General features: G+C 43.4%; 1 protein-coding gene across 2 annotated transcripts in view; it reads left to right on the top strand.

The window, feature by feature from the left end:
* The window catches only part of sv (shaven), a 47,073-nt gene that overhangs the window by 11,145 nt on the left and 15,192 nt on the right, over window positions 1-20,736 (top strand). For both annotated transcript variants that reach the window (XM_065221374.1, XM_065221373.1), the window contains exon 2: window positions 10,313-10,373. In XM_065221374.1, coding sequence (XP_065077446.1) covers window positions 10,322-10,373 — 52 coding nt within the window. In that variant the 5' untranslated portion in view covers window positions 10,313-10,321. The remainder of the gene's footprint in view (window positions 1-10,312; window positions 10,374-20,736) is intronic.

Below are 20,736 nucleotides of genomic sequence, written 5' to 3'. Positions count from 1 at the left end.
GGAAACGGTTATCACGACATCGAGCATGTTGTTTGGTCCTGCTCCTTGCATCATGAGGCGAGATCCGTTGTGTGTGATTCCCTTAGGGTCCGAGGAAAACAACCCTTTAAGTCAATTAGAGACGTCTTGGCTTGCCGTGATATCGTCTTTATGAAGCTTATTTACGACTTTCTTAAAGCTGTTGATGTATGTGTGTAATGTTTTGTGTTTTAGTCATCCTTTACGTTTAAGTTTTAAATTATGTAGTGATTTTTCGGATCTCGCACGAACACGTTTTATCTGAAGAAAATAACTTCTATGTATTTATTGTTCGACTGTCGTATCTCGAATGTTCTTTTAATTGCGTCTTCTGTTTTTGCTACTTCCGCTGTGGCACGTATAACGGAAAACGCTTTAACTGTTGAGCATCTGCCCAACGGGCTCATTACTGTACGTTTGGACAACTCAAACTGCTACAGCTCGTCCATCCTGACCTCTCTGTTGCCCTCAACTGATTACCTAACGCTCTTCTTTTTAAAAACTAATATAAACACTGTTTTATTTTTCTTTCTGAACTTCCTGATTAGGCACTCCAAGTTATTGTCATTTTAGTTGCTTATTTATCATCTAGATATTCTTCTTTAACGTATTCTCCTGACTCTGATTCGTCTAGGTACTCAACATCTTCGAATTCTTCCTCGGAATCTGAAAATTTAGAGATTTCCTCCTCATCTCTCTTCTGGTATAATCTCATGTTACTCGGATCGAAAACTCCCTCGAATCGGCGATTAGAAACTTGATAACCATCAATATCCGAAATTACGTATCGATTACGATCCAATACCTTTTTGACGATATACGGCCCTCTGAATTTGGGTTTCAACTTGTTTCTCTCTCCTACTTGTTTTACGGTCCGAATAGAAACGAGATCGCCTTCATGATACTGAGTATTCACTTTACTCCGCTTATCGTACTGGTCTTTGTTATATTCTTGCAATTTCCGAATACTTTGCGACGCTGCTTCTCTAACTTCTGATAAATCCCGCTCAAATTTCTCATTCAACTCTTCAACGTAGGTAGTAAGATCGTCCGTGACACTACGCTTTTGAACTATTCCAAACATCAAACGTGAAGGTACATCGCCAATCGACCGGTTAAACGTATTATTTAGTAAATACTCGGCCTCAACCAATACTGAATCGCAATCTTGTGAACGTTCTTCGACTAGTTTACTCAATAACGGAATTAACGTTCGGTTATACCGTTTCTATCTGTCCGTTACCTTGTGGACACGCGGTTGCTACTTGCTGATGTCGAATATCATGATCCTTCACGAACGACGCGAACTGTTTAGACGTGAACGCGGTTCCTCTATCAGTCACTAAAACCTCAGGTGTCGAATACGCGATGAAATACGTCTTAAGATGTTTCATAACTTCGCGAGAGTTTGTTGTCTTCGCTGCATAAAGCTTCAAAAACTTTGTAAAAGCGTCTACGACTGCGAGAATGTGTACGTTCTTACCCTTAGTTAACGTTAACGGCCCGAGATGGTCAGCGTGAATCGTGTGAAACGGAATGCTGATTTTATCAACGATAAGAAGTGGTCCATCCAACTTCTTCAACTTGGGATTGAACGCGATACAAGTGATACACTTGGAAATATGGTCCTTCAACTTCGTCTGCATTAGTGGAAACCAATAAGACCGCTTTATCAATTCGCTAACTTTATCGATACCAAAATGCCCCAAACTATTATCATACTTTTTTTTTTTTATTAATTACTTTATTTGTACAGGCTCAATCGAATAAACTTTACAGAGCCGAGTTATCATTTTTGTTATACATTATTGATTTCTTATATTTAAAGTTACAGGAGCTGGACCGGATACTCGCGGTTGTCTCGAGGTTAGTGGGGATTTACAATTTTTTTTGGATGGGAAAAGGGAGAGGGAGGTTTGAAATGTGGTTTACGATACAAATTTTAATTAATCCTAAAACATGAACTAATTTCTATTCATCTTGAAAACAAACATAAAAAAAACCCACACGTAGAAAATACAAACTAAACACAAGGTTAATAAAACTTACAATCTAATGTTAATATTCTTAAAGTAAACATATATGAGTTTCATAAACTCCAGATCGCGTCTAGCCAAAATATCCCGAACTGGAACATTAGGTTGTCTACCTCGAGCCCGAAGGGAATCGTACAGTTCAGATCTGACTCCGCGATGCTCAGCACAAGACGAAATAATGTGATCTGCGTCCTGGTAACCTTGTCCACATTCACAGAGATTGCTGTCCTTCAGCCCAACACGGAACAAGTGAGCGTTTAACGAATAGTGATTGGACATGAGGCGAGACATCATACGAATGAAGTCTCGACCCACATCCAACCCCTTGAACCAAGAACTCTTCGACACCTTAGGGATGATCGAATATAGCCATCGTCCCAAACTCCCTTCACTCCACTTATTCTGCCAGCTGACGAGTGACTGTTGACGGTAAATGAAGAAAAATTCATCGTAAGCGATTTGTCGATCGTAAATATCGCCTTCCATAGCGCCCACCTTAGCAAGTGAGTCAGCCATCTCATTGCCCGGAATCGAGCAATGAGATGGGACAATTATTATCATACTTAAACATCACCGATTGCTCCATACTAGGCACATATAACAATAGACGATCCCTATGTTTCCGAAACAACAAGTTATCCCGCACTTCATACAACTTACTCTCTCGATTCTCTAAGTCCGCCTTAATCCTGACAACGTACTTACCTTACCAATCAGGCTAAGGCCTTGTTGTTCTCTGCTGTCCGAAGAAGTCGTCTCCACTCTACTCGATCCATGGCCACAGTTCGCCAGCCTCGTAGTCTGCGAAGGGTCCGCAGGTTACCTTCTACTTGGTCGATCCACCTTGACCGCTGCGCGCCTCTTCTTCTTGTTCCTGTTGGGTCGCTTTCTAGAACCATTTTCACTGGGTCGTCGTGCGGCATTCTTACGACGTGCCCAGCCCACCGTAGTCGCCCAATTTTTGCAATGTGGACGATGGATGGTTCTCCCAGCAGCTGGTGCAATTCGTGGTTCATTCGCCTCCTCCACGTTCCGTCATCCATCTGCACTCCACCGTAGATGGTACGCAACACCTTCCGTTCGAAAACACCAAGGGCGCGTTGGTCCTCCACGAGCATAGTCCAGGTCTCGTGGCCGTAAAGGACCACCGGTCTAATCAGCGTCTTGTAGACAGTCAACTTCGTGCGGCGGCGAATTTTATTCGACCGGAGCGTCCTCCGGAGTCCAAAGTAGGCACGATTCCCTGCCATAATGCGTCTTTGAATTTCTCTGCTGGTATCATTTTCGGCGGTCACCAGTGAGCCCAAATACACGAACTCATCGACCACCTCGATTTCGTCACCGTCAATCTGAACTCGGGGTGGGAGGCTAACATTGTCTTCCCTAGAACCTCTTGCTTTCATATATTTTGTCTTTGATGCGTTGATGGCAAGTCCAATCCGTCTAGCTTCAGCCTTCAGTCTGATGTACGTTTCCGTCATCATCTCAAAGTTCCGTGCCATAATGTCAATGTCATCGGCGAAACCAAGGAGCTGGATGGACTTCCTGAATATCGTGCCACTCGTGTCTATCCCAGCTCTTCTGATCACACCTTCTAACGCGATGTTGAACAGCAGACACGAAAGTCCATCACCCTGCCGTAACCCCCTTCGAGATTCAAAGGGACTCGAGAGTGTCCCCGATACTCGAACAACGCACGTCACTCGATCCATCGTCGCCTTGACCAATCGCGTCAGTTTATCCGGAAATCCGTACTCGTGCATAATCTGCCATAGCTGATCTCGATCGATTGTGTCGTATGCGGATTTGAAATCGATGAACAAATGATGTGTGGGCACGTTGTATTCGCGGCATTTCTGCAGAACCTGCCGAATCGCGAAAATTTGGTCCGTGGTAGCGCGGGCACCCATGAATCCCGCCTGGTATTGCCCCACGAACTCTCTTGCATATGGTGACAGACGGCGGCATAGAATTTGGGAGAGTACCTTGTAGGCGGCGCTCAGCAGTGTGATCGCGCGGTAGTTGCAGCAATCCAACTTGTCGCCCTTTTTGTAGATTGGGCATACGACACCTTCCATCCACTCCTCCGGTAATATCTCCTCCTCCCAAATCTTGGCAATTACCCAGTGCAGCGCTCTAGCCAGTGCTTCACCACCGTATTTCAATAGCTTACTTGGTAGTTGATCTACACCAGTTGCTTTGTTGTTCTTCAGCCGACCGATCTCCTCCTCAACTTCTTGAAGATCAGGGGCCGGTAGCCTGTCGTCTTCTGCGCGTGCTCCAAGGTCTGTTGCCGTGCCACCTTCGTTTTCTGCTGCTTCACCGTTGAGGTGCTCGTCATAGTACTGCTTCCACCTCTCAATCACCTCACACTCGTTCGTGAGAAGGTTACCGTCCAAGTCCTTGCACATATCGGCTTGCGGCACGTAGCCTTTGCGCGAACTATTTAGCTTCTCGTAGAACTTCCGTGTGTCGTTTACGCGGTACATATTTTCCATCGCCTCGCGATCTCGATCTTCCTGCTGACGCTTCTTCCTTCGGAAAACCGAGTTTTGTCTGTTCCGCGCTTGTCTGTATCGCTCCACATTCAATCTCGTGCGGTGTTGCAGCATTCTCGCCCGTGCTGCATTCTTCTCCTCTACTAACAGTTTGCATTCGCCGTCAAACCAGTCATTTCTTCGGTCCGGGATTGCAGTACCTAGTGCCGCTACAGCAGTACTACCTATGGCTGAACGGATGTCCCTCCAGCCATCTTCAAGAGAAGCTGCGCCAAGCTGCTCTTCCGTGGGTAGTGCAACTTCCAGCTGCTGCGCGTAGTCCTGAGCAACTCCGGTGTCCCGTAGTTGCTCAATGTTGGGTCGTGGCGTTCGACTTCGACGTGTGTTATGCACCGTCGAGAGTTTTGAGCGCATGCATACTGCAACTAGGTAGTGGTCCGAATCTATGTTCGCACTGCGGTACGTGCGGACGTTGATAATGTCGGAGAAGAATTTCCCGTCGATTAGAACGTGATCGATTTGGTTTTCTGTGTGTTGGTCAGGTGATCTCCAGGTGGCTTTGTGGATATCCTTGCGGGGGAAAAAGGTACTTCGAACTACCATACCCCGGGAGGCTGCAAAGTTCACGCATCGTTGGCCGTTGTCGTTCGATACGGCATGCAGGCTGTTTGGCCCGATTGCCGGTCTATACATTGCCTCCCGTCCTACCTGAGCGTTCATGTCGCCGATGACGATTTTGACGTCCCGTTGCGAACAGCCGTCGTACACCTGCTCCAGCTGCGCATAGAACGCTTCTTTCTCGTCGTCGGGTCTCCCTTCGTGTGGGCAGTGCACGTTGATGATGCTGTAGTTGAAGAAACGGCCCTTAATCCTCAACTTGCACATCCTCGCGTTGATCGGCTGCCAACCAATCACGCGTTGGCGCATCTTACCCAGCACTACAAAGCCGGTTCCCAGCTCGTTGGTGCTGCCACAGCTCTGGTAGAAAGTAGCCGCTCGATGCCCGCTTTTCCATACCTTTTGTCCCGTCCAGCAAAGTTCCTGCAGTGCTACGACTTCGAAGTTGCGTGGTTGAAGTTCGTCATAGATTAACCTATCGCAACCCGGGAAGCCGAGCGATTTTCAGTTCCATGTTCCGAGTTTCCAATCGTAGTCCTTATTTCGTCGCGTAGGTCTGTGCCGATTGTTCCGATCCGTATTTCTTACTTCAGTATTTGCAACTTTATGTTTTTTTCCAGGGCGGCTTGTTGGGCCTGCCCCAACCCCCTGTCTCGCCGGGGGACCATCGTGCACAGCTCTGTTTAGAGTCCCACGCTGGCACTAGGACGGTCCTGACAACGGTCGAATCTCGAATCTGATTTACTTAAACAGTATTTTCAAAAATGGAACTGGATTTCCCATCAACAGCATAGCAATGCATTCGCGATAATGCATCTACATGCTGCATTTTCATACCGGCTCTATGCTCAATCTCAAAATCGAATTGATCTAAGAATAATGCCCAACGCGCAATCTTAGAGTTCACATCTTTTTTTGATAGCGTCGCTTTCAACGAATTGCAGTCCGTTATGATTTTGAAACTTAAATATTCCGAATAGGTAAACGCGGAACCGTTTAACACTGTACACGATTGCCAATGTCTCAAGTTCGAACGAATGTAAAAACCGACTCAGCCGCTGTCGTCTTACACGAATAGAACATAACCGGATGGAACAGGTTATCGTACGCTTGTCGCTGCATCAGTATTCCGCCGAAACCGCTAGCTGACGCGTCCGTATGCAGCTGTGTTTCTAACGCTGGCGAATAGATGCTTAATACGGGTTTCGATATCAAAGCCTCTTTCAGCTTCTCAAATGCTTCGAAATGTCGTGACTCAAACTTAAAATTCTTTTCATGATTGTTCATCAATTCGTACAATGGATTCGCGATATGGTTGTACCGATAAATAAATTTCCGAAAATAACTCATCAAACCAAGGAACCTTTGTAACGCTTTCTCATTCGTAGGAACCGGAAACTTTTCAACGTTCTCAAGATGATAATTACAACGGCCTTATTTGATTAAATGTCACTTCGTAACCGAGAAACACAATATTTGTCTTCAAGAACGAACACTTCTTAACGTTCAACTGAATGTGATTATCAGCTAATACTCGAAAAAGCCTCTTCAGTAAATCCAAGTGCTGTTCTACATTGACCGTACTAACTAAAATGTCATCGATAAACACTACGATCTCGCCGCTCTTTACAAACTCATCTAAAACTTTCGCTACATATCGTGAAAATATGGCGGGCGAGTTTGCGTAGCCAAACGGTAGCTTATTAAACTCATACTGACCACTTTCGGTTATGAATGACGTATACTTTTTTGAGTCTTCCGCGATATCGACATGATAGAATCCATTTTTCATATCAAGCGATGTAAAATACTTTCGCCCCTGAAGCTTACTAATTTGATCCTCAATTATCGGAAGCGGATAATGGTTACGTTCAACAAGCTTGTTTAAAGGTTGATAGTTTACACAGAGACGATACTCTCCGTTCTTTTTACGCGTTAACACAACCCGACTCGAATAAGGCGATTCACTTTCACGAATGATTCCCTTCGACAGCAAATCATCAACGATCTTATTCTGCTCCTTCCGTTCAAACTCGCTTAGACGCTGAGGAGTTGAATTGAAATATCGATTATCTTTGAGCTTTATCTCAACGCAATATTTAGCTAATGGTTCGACCGGTTTTTGACGAGACAAGTACTCAGTTTCAAAAAGTTTATATACAGTACCACTTAACAATCTAGTTTCATTTGTGTCACCCACTTCGAGGTCATATTTTTCGTCCACGAACAAAGAATCTGCAAAAATTATACCGCGAATATCGTTCTCCTCGAAGAATTTTCGACCCAATATCATGTCCATTTTCATCGTACTATCAGCGACCACTGTTAGATTAGCTACGTAAACATCTGATCGAATTATCGCTTTGGTAGCGTATGACCCTACTATATTGATTTGAGAATTATTCGCCCCTACTAGATCATCGTTACTTTGCTTACTGTAGAACTGTGAATTTTGAAAACAACATCTCTTAATTAGACTCACCGGGCATCCAGAATCAGCCAGAGTCTCAATCGTCTGTGCCTTGTCTTCTATGATGACGTCAACTGAGAGCAGCGATTGACCACTAACCTCCAAAAATCTTCCATTACCTTCCTCGTCGTTCACGATTGGGTACGCTGACGTGTTTCCGCTCACTGATGGCTTCGGATCAGCTGCTTCACCGCTAGCTTGCCTTGAATTTGATTCGTTTCTCCGCTTGAAACAGGTTTCCTCACCATGACCCACTTTATTGCACACGGGGCAACGGGGACGACGCTGTGGCTGCGGACAATTTATCGAGATATGTCCGGAACCATGGCAGTTGAAACACTCGTCCTTCGTATTTCGTTTCGGTAGTACTTCCCCAAGTAACCAACAAGCCCGCTAATCGCCCTTTTTGCAATATAAGGCTGATATACGACTGATATAACCCTATATTTACCTTATATCGCAAAAAGGGCGATTATCGGGTAGTTAGCGGGCTTGGTGGTTACTTGGGTCGGCATCCCCATTTGTTCGGTTCTCTTCATGCTGCTTCCTGCTACCCAGATTCATCACACTGGCTTTTGGAACGTTCAATCTGACAGCATAATTTCGACGCTTGCACATCTCCTGGTTCGACTCGCAGTAACGAATGTGTTCGAGTAGCTCATATATACTCTCGTAGCGCCGGGTTACCACACTGTTGTACAACGGATCGTATGACAATCCGCTAATCACGTACTTAATGATCGCCGAACTGCTCAATTTCCCCTTCTGTCCGATGGCATTCATCCGAAAAACATAATTATCGTAAGACTCTTTGCCATCCTTCACGCATTTTGCCAGCTTCCGATGAACGTCCGCTTCGTCTTCATACTCCGGAAAAGCAATACAGATGCTGGCCTTGAAATTTTCCCACGTTCGAATACACTGCCGGACACCAAGATACCACTGGTACGCTGCTCCGCCAAGTCGACAGGATGCATACAACAATGTCGAATTTGACGTCCACGCATACAGCTCTCGATAGTGATCGATTGTCTGAAGCCAATCCAATACACCGCTTCCCTCCTTGAACAATGAGCTGCTTAAGTTCCTCCGGATGGAAATGTCGCTCTCCACCACCGGCACTCATTTTTACATCATCCTTCGTTTCTTCCTCTTCTTCTTCCTGGTCGTCGGCATCCTCATCGGGTCCCTGAGACTTACGGCCTCCCTTTCGTCTCGGCATCTTCACTCGCTCGCTGGAGGATCCAAAATCGCTGTCTCCGGATGGGGCTAAAGTTATGCCACTCGTTTTCGCTGGTCAACGCTGGCTCGAAGCACTCCCACTGGATTCGCTTGACGCTCGAATCTCGGTTTTCGACATCCACAATCTCGATACTTCGGTGCGGATAATTTCGAACACTTCAGGATTGCCACGCTTTACGAAAGGCCAATCCGATCAGGCCAGATCCCACTTCTGAATAAATTGTACTGATTTTTCGGATCTCGCACGAACACGTTTTATCTGGAGAAAATAACTTCTATGTATTTACTGTTCGACTGTCGTATCTCGAATGTTCTTTTAATTGCGTCTTCTGTTTTTGCTACTTCCGCTGTGGCACGTATAACGGAAAACGCTTTAACTGTTGAGCATCTGCCCAACGGGCTCATTACTGTACGTTTGGACAACTCAAACTGCTACAATTAGTTCAAAATGCTTTCCCTTGTCCTCCCTCCAAATGATCAATAAATGTAATCCCTAATCTCGAGTAAACCGCGAGTAATCGGCCTCCGTTCTACTAACATTAGTTGTAAGAAAATGATATTCACACACAATAATGTAAAAAATATTCGGCTCCGCAAAGCTAACGCATTTGAGCCTTGACAAATAAATGGATTATTAAAAAAAAAAGCTTTAGATTAAGTAGGTAGGTTATCAAATTTTTAAATTCATACGAAACCAACCCCGAAATTAGCGCTAAAAACAATCATCACATTAGAATAACCAATTAACTAGAACAAAGATGAAGAGCCAAAGGCTAACCAATTGAAATGGTAAACCATTGTTGAAACATAAAATCAGCAAATAAACGTAAATTTTACTACTACTACTATCAATTTGCTAATGATCATGCCGTCACTGCACATATATATTTAATAGTTTAATAATTTCGAATTTCAGCTGTAATGAGCAATTGCAAGCCTGTTTTGCACTTCTCTAGCCGAGTTTTATCAAAAGCTGTAAGCAATTCTTTAAAATAAACCTCTAAAATGGTTAAAGATTAATTAGCCCTGTATCAGAATGATGTCTCTATGAAGCAACAAGCGACGAACTTCCAGAATAAACGTTCCAAAACGGAAAATGTTTGTCTCAAATGGCTCTGAATGACAAAATCATGTTTGTTTCTTCCTGTAACCAAAACCACCGTTCAACCATCGCACCTTGCACAAGAGGAATCAACACGGTGTCAAGTCCCTTTAAACGCTCCGAACGCATTCGTTTAGCAATCCACCTTTCCCTCCAAGCCGACGAAAGTCAACGACACCGCGCAGCATTGAAGGAATATCCGATTACAACGTCCCTGTGCTCGCCAACGACGACGACAACGACGATGAGGTTCTGAAATACATTCCCCCATTTCCCACCGTAGCTTGAATAGAACAAACCGCAACGTTTTTACCCTCTTCTTTTCCAGCTGCAGACCATGCATTACAATTCATTCAATTGTAAGCAAAACATCCTGGAGTACTACACCTGTACGTATGAAAACATCATCAACTGGGTTATAATAAAGTATATAGGTACTATAGGGCTCAACAGGTCCTTTCACACAGTCATAAATATAGCATAAGAATGCGCGCGGCGGACCTCACGATCCGACTGTAACAAGTGTGTCTGTCGCGCGCAATTTTTACCAACGGACTTTTGTGTCCTAGTTATCCTGGCGCTGCTGTCGTGCAGTTCAATAACAGCACACACACACTTACTTTAAAGATCGTCTTTTAAGTCTCTTCTCAACTTATGTTTTGTTACCGTTAAGTCTCCTACGCATACTTCGATCTCGCCGCCCACTTGTATGGGTTGTGAGAGAGTGGGAAATGGGCAGATTCGCTTACCTGCGCGGTTCAGGTAGGCAGCGCCATTTTAGCCGAGCTCAGCCGACTCACCTGAACTGAAGTCCATCGTAGTAAGCGTAGAAGCGTGGAGGAGTACCCATCGAGTTCTCTCTCGCGCAGGTTGGCCACCGTCGAAGCCTTCGTCGCCGTCGTCCGTAGTCAGTCTCGTTCGCTTCGCTCGTTCCGCTTGGTGCGTTTTCGGTACTTGCTCTCCGCTACGGCGTGTACAGGTCTTACAAAAAAAAAAGATCCACTCCAGCAACTTTGAAATAAAATAAAACAGTGATGAGTGCTTTCTTGGATTCAGAGGAATATTTTCGAGTGTTTCCAGTTGTATTTGGGTGGAAAAGTGCGACGAATCGGGACACTTTTGGGGATTCGACGCTGAAGAATGGAAGATATCACAACGCAACGGAGGAATTCGCACGGGAGGATCGTCCAGCAGCAGTAACCTGAAGAAGGAAGCCATTTCCGAACGGCAGAGTAGACGAGAGTGTGATGTGGTCTGAAATTTGCATATGGCTGTACAAAGGCAGCCGTTGAATGTCATGTACACGCGAGCCGCGTAGAAAGGTCTAGTAAATGTTACATTTTGTGGTTGCTAACTATTGCTAACAAATTCGGACTAATAACTACTGGTCGGCTTATTGCTATGACGATCGTAAAATGTTACTGTCAAGAAACAAAAAAACAATGTATGAGCCTCAGCAAGCGCAACAAAAGAAGCGCGATCCTTTCCTTTATTGCTCGCCGCCTGCTACGACGATCGGCGAATAGACCAGTGGTGGTGGAGGTGGAATGGTGATCGCTCGGTTCTTGTTGCTCGCCGCTGATGGTGGATGAATCAACAGGTCAGCCACAAGTTCAAGGTCCAGAGCCAATCCACTCTACAACATTCTGCGCTGCGCGCCGCGTCGTCGTCGTCGTCGTTTTTTGCCTTTTCCACCGTACACCTTCTTCTCCATTGTGGTGCTGTTACACCACGGGGCATGGGGAGAAGTGATTTTTTTTTTTCACAAATCGTGTGTTCATAATACACATAATTCGCTTTCCTGGCGTTGTTGTTTCACCGTCCGTCCGTGGGGCGATGGCAGAGTGTCTCTCGCGATCTCTTGGCTTTGGCTCCCCCATTTGCAGCCCGTTTTTCCGGTGTGGATCGCTACTGCCAGCCATGAAGGGGTACGGCACAAAATGCACGCACACACACACACCGGCACGTACGCCAGGTTAGCGTTTTCACTCTTGGACTGGGAGGAAAAGCCGGCAACGGGAGATCGAGGGAAAAAAGGGGAATTATGGTGCGGTGATTAGCGAAGGTATTTTTTTTTAATGTGTGTGGTTCATATAGGAGGGGTCTTGAATTTCAAACTGAAGCACTATGAAAGTTAGTTAATAAATTACGTGAAGGTAATTTGTAAAGAATTTGGAACTGTTTGAAAGTGCTGCAGTTACAGTTAGCTCTTGAAAAAGTATAAGTTGTTTGTGAATAATTAGGTTCTCATTAGCCCGCTTATAAATTTTTTGTTATAAAACGCCTACGCATCCGTAGTTTTGATTGTGTGATCTCGAATTGCAAAAAAATTTTGAGAAACTTGTTTCGACAAAAATCAAAGACACGACAGTAGAATTGCTTAGGATTACGTGCTCGGTATCAATATTCGGCGACTGTGTTTGGGAAACCACTTTTTTGTAGGCAATCGGTGATAATTTTGATCACCTAGTGACCTATTAAAAATTGATAAAATATTCCTTTTCAGCAGATTCGTAGAAAACTTTCCAATCGATTGGCTTGTTTAGAATTAAAATCCATCCGATATTGACAGATTTATAAGTGGTCAAATCCTTACCACTTTCCGTAACGCGGTTAATTCTGTTTTTTTAAATGAACCCCAAATATGCTGCCGAAAGACGTAATCCTACGTCAAAACAAAATCGTAAAAATTAAATCACGTGTTAAAACAGAATTGAGTGTATACAGTCAACACTTACTTACCTGGCATTTTCCGACTAAAAAAGTTAAATTAGTTGTCAGTTTTCAACTTATTTTGATGAAATATAGATTTTCATGACCAGTGAATTTTCATTTTGAAATTTCAGGTTCAAATCTAAAAAAATTCCGGTTTTTGGCACGTGATCGACCGTTAGTTTTTCGATCATAACTCAAAACCGGTATAGGGGAAATGGTTCCAATGTTGGCCATGCATCTAAAGATTGGGCCCATCGATAAAAATCGCCTGTTCTTCAATTTTTCTTAGCACAATGCGTCATCTGGACAGTACAAATGGTTATTTTTGGTTGCTAGTGGGAAATTGTCATAAAATGCTGACCTTCGAAACTTATGTATGGGTCCCAAGGGCTAGGTCACTCCGCACACCAATCTTGGGTCATCTTTTTTGACAGTGTGCCGCAAGTGAGCCGCAGCTGTGCCGATTGTGCCGGGGTTAGAGCAAGCTGCGATTGTTTGTAAAATACCCATCCCGGCAACCCGGTATTTCTGACACCTTGAATGTGTTGGTTTGAAATCGGAATGAGGATGACGCGGGAAGTGGTGGGTGTGCGAAATGTTGACGTTTTATGTTCATAGGATGATAAAAGTCCTGTCTTTTAGGGTTTTATAATGCCCTCAAAGGCAGACCAGAAACCTAGCCTATCGTGCTGTGAAAAGCAACGGTCTATCAGTGGCCGGGAAGAGATGGAACCGGTCGAGAATATTGTTGTAGACCGACTATAGAGGATGATGAAATGTCGTCTGTAGTTTGTTTTGTGTGAGTTGCATCATTATTTGAATTAAGGGTGCTGATGGAGTCTGAATAACTGCCTCATTCTCTTGAGCCCACTCTAGAACCTACATTTCGTATTTAGATCTATAAGTGAACTGCTGGTCTGAGTTCCTCTGGTATATTCAATTAGAGTATGTTCCTCAATATACAGTAAAACAGCACGTAATGCTGTGAACAACTTCAATTACAGTTATCCAGTAGTGCCCCATTTTATTTACAACATCCTAATGCCTACGAGATTGTACCGAAGGTGTGCTTATGAATGTGCCCAAGCTGTGCCGAATCTAATTTCAGCACAATGTGCTGAGTGACTTACCCCTTGGTGGGTCTAATGTTAGGGCGACATTAGAGACATTAATTCAACCACTCTGTTTGCTGGGAAAGTTTCATTATCATTTCACTAAAAACAACTGTTTTATTTTGATATACTTGGATCGTTTTCATTAATTTTTTTTTTTTTCAAATATTCCACGGCAAACGATGAATCGGAAAAACTTGACCTCCTCCGATTTGCATGAAACTTTGCATAATTGTTTGTTGTGGACAATGATTCACATTCAAATTCGGTCATTTTGGATCTTGCAAACATTTTAAATTGAAGGACGGATACGGCACTTTTGATCGAAATGACGTCTGAGATACAGTTGTAAAGGAAAATAATGTTTTATTTTCTGGGAAAAATATCAAGTAAAATTTAAAATAATGTTAAAAATCAAAATATTACAAGGGGTATTCAACTCTACACACCTGGTGCCAAGAGTTTAGGCAGTGCCGAAAGCTATGCCGATCATTCCGAAGTAGGCCGAAGTGTATCAATCAAGGTGTCAATATCCCATGAGTTTGGCAACCCTGAAGTTAGACTTTTGTGATTGTGTTTACATTTTCAATTTATCTAATTCATGACCATGTTCATGTCAAATATTAAGCTTCATTCTCATTAGACTGAGAGCGGATTCTGCAGTGGAAGAGGAACTGGAAGCACAAAAAACGAACGGTGGACGACATTTTCACCAGCTGCCAGTAAAATGCTCCCTAACCAAATCAAACCCAGAACTCGAACGGACGAAAGTTCACTCCTACCCTAGAAACAACATTCTCGAAACAGTTCTGATCGACTCAGAACTACGCAACGCCGATTGTGATGTCTCCTACCGTCACCCAATTACACACGTTCAAGCCTATCAAGTTCACGATCCTTGGCAGATGTGATACCTTCCACAAGGTACCACCAATCAAAACCAATGGCCAATGTACCACCAGTGAAAACCATCTAATGTCATACCACTTCATACCTGTCATACCTCGGAAATGGTGCACGATCCAGATAAACTTCGCATCTGCAGTTCAACCATAGAGGTAATTCTAAGACTAGAAGGTCCCGAAATAACATGCACAACTTTTTGGCTCAGCTTTGGTACTCTCTTCGGTCCCAAGTTAATCGATTCACCCCTCAAAACATAGGGAAAACTAATAACCCCTCATTTTATCTGTCAAACTTTCATAGCGAATCAAAACAAACATTGCGTAGTACTAGAATTTCGATTAGAATGAGGTACGTTAATCGTTTGCTTGGGACCAATAGGCTAGTCAAGTAGTGAGCCAATTTAAAATCGTTAGTTTCGTATTGATTGTTGGTTCAACTGTACCCTGTGGTTGTTGTTGATCATCTGCACGCCCATGGGGTCTTACCGAACAGCAAATTACTTAGTGTCGTCATGCGTCATGCACTTTCGAGATTGAGCAAGGCCTTATAATTGATTGATTTGTAAGCCACCTCCTCCTTTTGTGACGAACTAGTGTAATTGCATTTTTGATTGCATTGATCGGTTCCTATAAATCCTATACTGTTTCGCTAAGGTAATCGTCCAGACCTGATGGAATATTTGGGGTTAATACGTATCGACATCCCCCAATAAGTACTGGGACTTGTATGGACATCCCTATGAAGTCCTCTGGATTTCCCATCGAAGTCCATACCAATTGAAACCAATGACTGGCTAGGATACCAAAGGAAAAACGTAGGAGAAAACGATTAAATTTTCATCCCGGAAGACCCTTGGCAAGACCGGGATTCAAACCTGGTCGATATACAAAACCCATCACCCACACCTCCCTTGGATGTGGTTTTTTTTTCTTTATCGTTCGTTCTGCATACCAACCTAGTAAAAGAGAACAAATCCTCCGCAGCTGGCACAATATTGTCGTCGTTCAGAGGATTTTTGTCCATTCAGTTCGCCGATTGCATTCCGCACCGTACCGTCGTATTGGACTTGCTGGGGGGATCCCATCTTGGCGTGAAGCTATTCTGGACGGAACAACGAGCCGCTGGAATTTTCGCTACGAATCGGATGAGATAAACTTAGCTTCATGGTGCAGGCAATACTCACAGCATTTTTCCTTGGAATCCAAAGAAGTCAACCTTAGCAACGATTGGCAAAACGTCAACTTCCGACAGGAATGCCGTTTTATATTATGTTGATTGTATCCTACTTGTCAACGTTTGTCCTAAAGTGCCTTATAGTGTGCCATGCTGTGTTTCGGCACAGTGTGCAGAGTTGATTACCTCTTGAAATATTCCAAAATGTCTGTCCGATTATTTTAAAAGTGAAAACTTTTAGAAAGTTTAAAATTATGGACAAAAGTTATATAAACTGTTATAGAGCTTGCGTGTTGCTAGATCATATTTTTTCTATATTCCAGAATTTACAATTTTGTCTAATGTGATCTTCAACATTTTTGTTTATCTTGAATCTTCTGAGTCTAGAAGATTCTTTTATTTTATAAATCTATACAAGACCAGGTTTGCTAATGACGTTAACGTCTTTAATGCTAATTCCCATTGAAGACGTTAACATTAGAGAGGGTCTAATATAAGAGAGGAGCGGATTCAAAACAAACAGGCGTGCCATGGAATTGGTTCCGGATGTTCCGCATTATGGTTCCATATGGTCCACTTTATTATCTACCATAACCATATCATTCTTACCTTACCAATCAGGCTAAGGCCTTGTTGTCCTCTGCTGTCCGAAGAAGTCGTCTCCACTCTACTCGATCCATGGCCACACTTCGCCAGCCTCGTAGTCTGCGAAGGGTCCGCAGGACGCCTTCTACTTGGTCGATCCACCTTGTCCGCTGCGTGCCTCTTCTTCTTGTTCCTGTTGGGTCGCTTTCGAGAACCATTTTCACTGGGTCGTCGTTTCCCCAATTTTTGCAGTGTGGTCGATGGATGGTTCTCCCAGCAGCTGGTGCAATTCGTGGTTCATTCGCCTCATCCACGTTCCGTCATCCATCTGCATTCCACCTTCCGTTCGAAAAACACTAATTTGGTCCTCCACGAGCATAGTCCAGGTCTCGTGGCCATAGTGGATCACTGATCTAATCAGCGTCTTGTAGATAGTCAACTTCGAGCGGCGGTGAATTTCATTCGACCGGAGCGTCCTCCGGAGTCCAAAGTAGGCACGATTCCCTGCCATAATGCGTCTTTGAATTTCTCTGCTGGTCACCAGTGAGCCCAAATACATGAACTCATCGACCACCTCGATTTCGTCACCGTCAATCTGAACTCGGGGTGGGAGGCTAACATTGTCTTCCCTAGAACCTCTTCCTTTCATGTATTTTTTTTATGGCGACCGTAGAACCAGTTCTAGATATTCCGGATCATGGTTCCACGTGGTTAAATTTGATATCTCTCATATCCATATCAAGTGACATATCAAATCACATCTATTCGACGAAATATGACCAACGGCTCTGAATACGAAAACCATAGATATGGCCACCGTAAAACAAATTCCGCATATTCCAGATGGTAATCTTTGTTATCTTTCGGAATCATATCAAGTGACCCATCAAATCATTTATACTCGACGAAATATGACCAATGGTACTCAAACAACAACCCTAGAGCCATATGGTCACTGGGTAAATTGTTGTTGTTTGTTATGACCAATAGCTCTAACAATTAATAACAGAGCCTTATGGCCACCGTAGAACCGGTTTCGCACATCCCGAGCAATGGCTCATGATCCCGTCCGAAAAGTAAATTTATGGAAGGTTCTGCAAAATACTCCTCCGCGACGTCGTTGATTTCCTCACGTGAGCTGTTTTTTTTTTATTGATGAGCCATCTTTTGAGGTTTGGGAAGAGATAATAGTCTGAGGGAGCCAAATCTGACGAATACGGTGGATGCGGAAGCAAATGGAGCCGTAAGTCATTGATTTTAGCCGTGGTTGCGTTGTGAGGCCGTTTTGCAGCGATTTCGGCCTTCAATCGCTCCAGTAATGCACAGTAATACCAACAATCAATACGAAACTAACGATTTTAAATTGGCTCACCACTTTAGTAGCCTATTGGTCCCAAGCAAACGATTAACGTACCCTATTCTAGTTGAAATTCTATTACTACACTATGTTTGTTTTGATTCGCTATGAAAGTTTGACAGATAACATCAGGGGTGTGTGGATTCATGCAGAACATGCAGGGGTGAGTGAAATAACTTGGGACTGCTTGGGACCGTGGTTCTGGTCCTGAGTGCGCCAAAAATAATAATGATTTTCTTCGGGACCCAGTGGTCTTAGAGTTACCTCTATGGTAATACTAGCTGTTGATGGTTTATTTCTTTTTCGAGGTAGTTCACAAAGAGTATGCCATGACAATCACAGAAAACCGACGCCATAACCTTTCCGACCTATCGAGCCTCCCTCGGCCGCTTCGGAGCACTCGTGCCGGCTTCAGTCCATCGCCGGGCACTCTCTGGGGTATAATAGTGGATCCAGGTTTCATCAACAGGTACCAATCGACGTCAAAAGTCCGCCCGATTCCACATCACCAAGTCCAAACACTCTTTAGAAGTGCTCTCGCGTTTGTGTTTTTGGTCAGGAGTGAGCTTGCGCGGCACCCAGCGGCAGGATAACTTTTTCGTATGCAGAATCTCGCCCAAAAAATGGCGTGTGCGCTCAGTACTAATCTTTGCGGTATCTGCTAGCTCGCGCACCTTCGCTTTCCGGTCATCCAACACGATTTCATGTATTTTTTTGACATTGTCCTCTGTAACCGCATCGAAAGGCCTGCCGCTGCGGACTTGATCGGTAGGAGAGTTGCGGCCACCACGACACTCTCGAAAGTGTCACGTGCCTCATTTGTTAACCTGTGCACCAAACTTTGTTCGTTATAGTTTACCACCACATACTAGTTTTTGTTTTATTTTTCAATCCTCCATGAATTCGAGGGACCTATTCTCAATATAATCACTACCTAACGTAAAATTTAAAGGGCCTATCATCTTGTGTAAACAAAACTTGTAAGGCCCTTTTGGCGTTATTCGAAGTAGGAGGAATTACAAAACTTAACAACACTATCAGAATGAACCAGGGGAAGCTCATAAGTTTTGACAGGCGCACCGGTGCAACCATCAGTAATTGAGAGATTTACAACTGACAAGAGAGTGAGAGCGATCTTTTGCGCTCTCTTTCTCCATTACTCTCTTTGTCTGCAATCAGATACCCAAGTGCACAGCGAGAAATGCACGCTTTAGGCACCCATACATCACAAATGCTCTTCTAATTTAAACTCACTCATTCAAACCGGTCTGCAAGTATGATACACGTCCAAAGCGTACCAGACTGTTGTTTCCGTGTTGCTCCCGTTTGACACGTGACTGCTGAAAGTTTAGTGGTGTAAACCGCCATGTATTGTGGAAAATTGGAGGTATGTTTCAAGAGGTGATAGAAGGTCAATGACATTTATATAAGGTCTGGTCCAACAGGCAGCTTGCTGATGTTAGAAGCAAAATTGTTGTAAACATTGCTGAACACCTGCGAACAGATAGAAATACGTCACTGCCAACATACTGAGAACAGATAGAAATACGTCACTGGCCAACAGCTGTTTCGTGTAAAAGGATAAACATTGCAATAAAATACGAACACCACCAAGGGGTGGTCACTCTACACACTTATTTTGCGCCAACATTTTTCTCAGTGTACCTCAGTGTGCCGCAGCTGTATCGGCAGTGCCATGAAGTAGAAGAAGTCATTGAACTGACTTTTGTTTGCTTGTGAATTGATCAGTTCACGAAGATTTGCCGCACTCTTCTCTCACCCGTAAGTTTTGACAGTTTTGGGTGGTTTGTTTTGGCTCCCATTCGTTGCTATCTCTTTTACTCAGAAGCAAAATGATAGGGAGCTAAAAGTGAGGTTAGGGACCGTGCACTGATCTATAATGCCTTGTTTGGCAACCCGGTATTTTAACAGCTCTTGTTTTTGTTTTGATTTTCAATGTTTTCAAAAACATCCATCTTCGGCGGTAGGCCAACCCCGCACAACGAGCATCAATCATTAGTCAACCAGTCCTTCTGGGAGCCGGCGGAGGATTTGCACCGAATTTGTCACCGCCTGAGTATCATCCGTCGGAGAACAAATATAATAATAATATTCGTATTTTACAAAAATCGCAGCTTGCTCTATGGCTGGCACAATCGGCACACTTGCAGCACACTGAGAAAAATGTTGACCCAAGACTGGTGTGCGGAGTGACCTACCCCTTGATTGAGAACCATTTGAAATCCTTATTAAAAGTACAATAAAAGCCATTTAGCACCAATACTTGTGCCATTTGTCTTTGACGCTTGCTAAGCGCGCTAAAAATAAAGCATTAATCAAGATAAAAAGGAATACATAAATATCGTCCGATCTTGCCAAATTAATTGTTCAAAAATGAATCTGTCAAAAATCCACAAAAATTTTCTCATCATTAAAGTTAAAGAATTACTGAAATTATCGAAACTCATATTGTGGTCTATTTTTAGGTGACAGATTAAATCTAATGTGAAATGTGCCTCGGAAAATCGAAAAAATAAGTCTGCCTTCGGAAAACGTTGATTTGACTAATTATGTTTTTAATTTAGGAAACAAAATACAGTTATATGTTATGTTAATCATTGCTCACAGCCGAGGCAATTTAATGATTTTCGTAATTTCTATTACGGCTCATTGATGAATTGATGAGAATAAAGTTATTTTAAAGGAAAAAACATCTTGAAAAACGAAGATTGTTAAAAAGCAAATGGAATAATAATAATATGGCGATAGCATAAATATTAATTTTCCACAAGCCATTTGTGAAAAAGCTGTTTTGCTTTCATCAAATCGCTAACAAATGCAAAACATTTTAATGCGGCATTTATGAAGATAATTTGCAGACTGAATTGTTTTTATCTGAAGTAA

The sequence above is a fragment of the Ochlerotatus camptorhynchus genome, unplaced genomic scaffold (genome assembly GCF_037179485.1).
Source record: "Ochlerotatus camptorhynchus isolate MF236.1 unplaced genomic scaffold, CSIRO-AGI_Acam_v1.1 ptg000141l, whole genome shotgun sequence".
Lineage (NCBI taxonomy): Eukaryota > Metazoa > Arthropoda > Insecta > Diptera > Culicidae > Ochlerotatus > Ochlerotatus camptorhynchus.
Note: the sequence above shows the minus strand (reverse complement) of the source record. Positions and strands in the feature narration are given on the sequence as shown.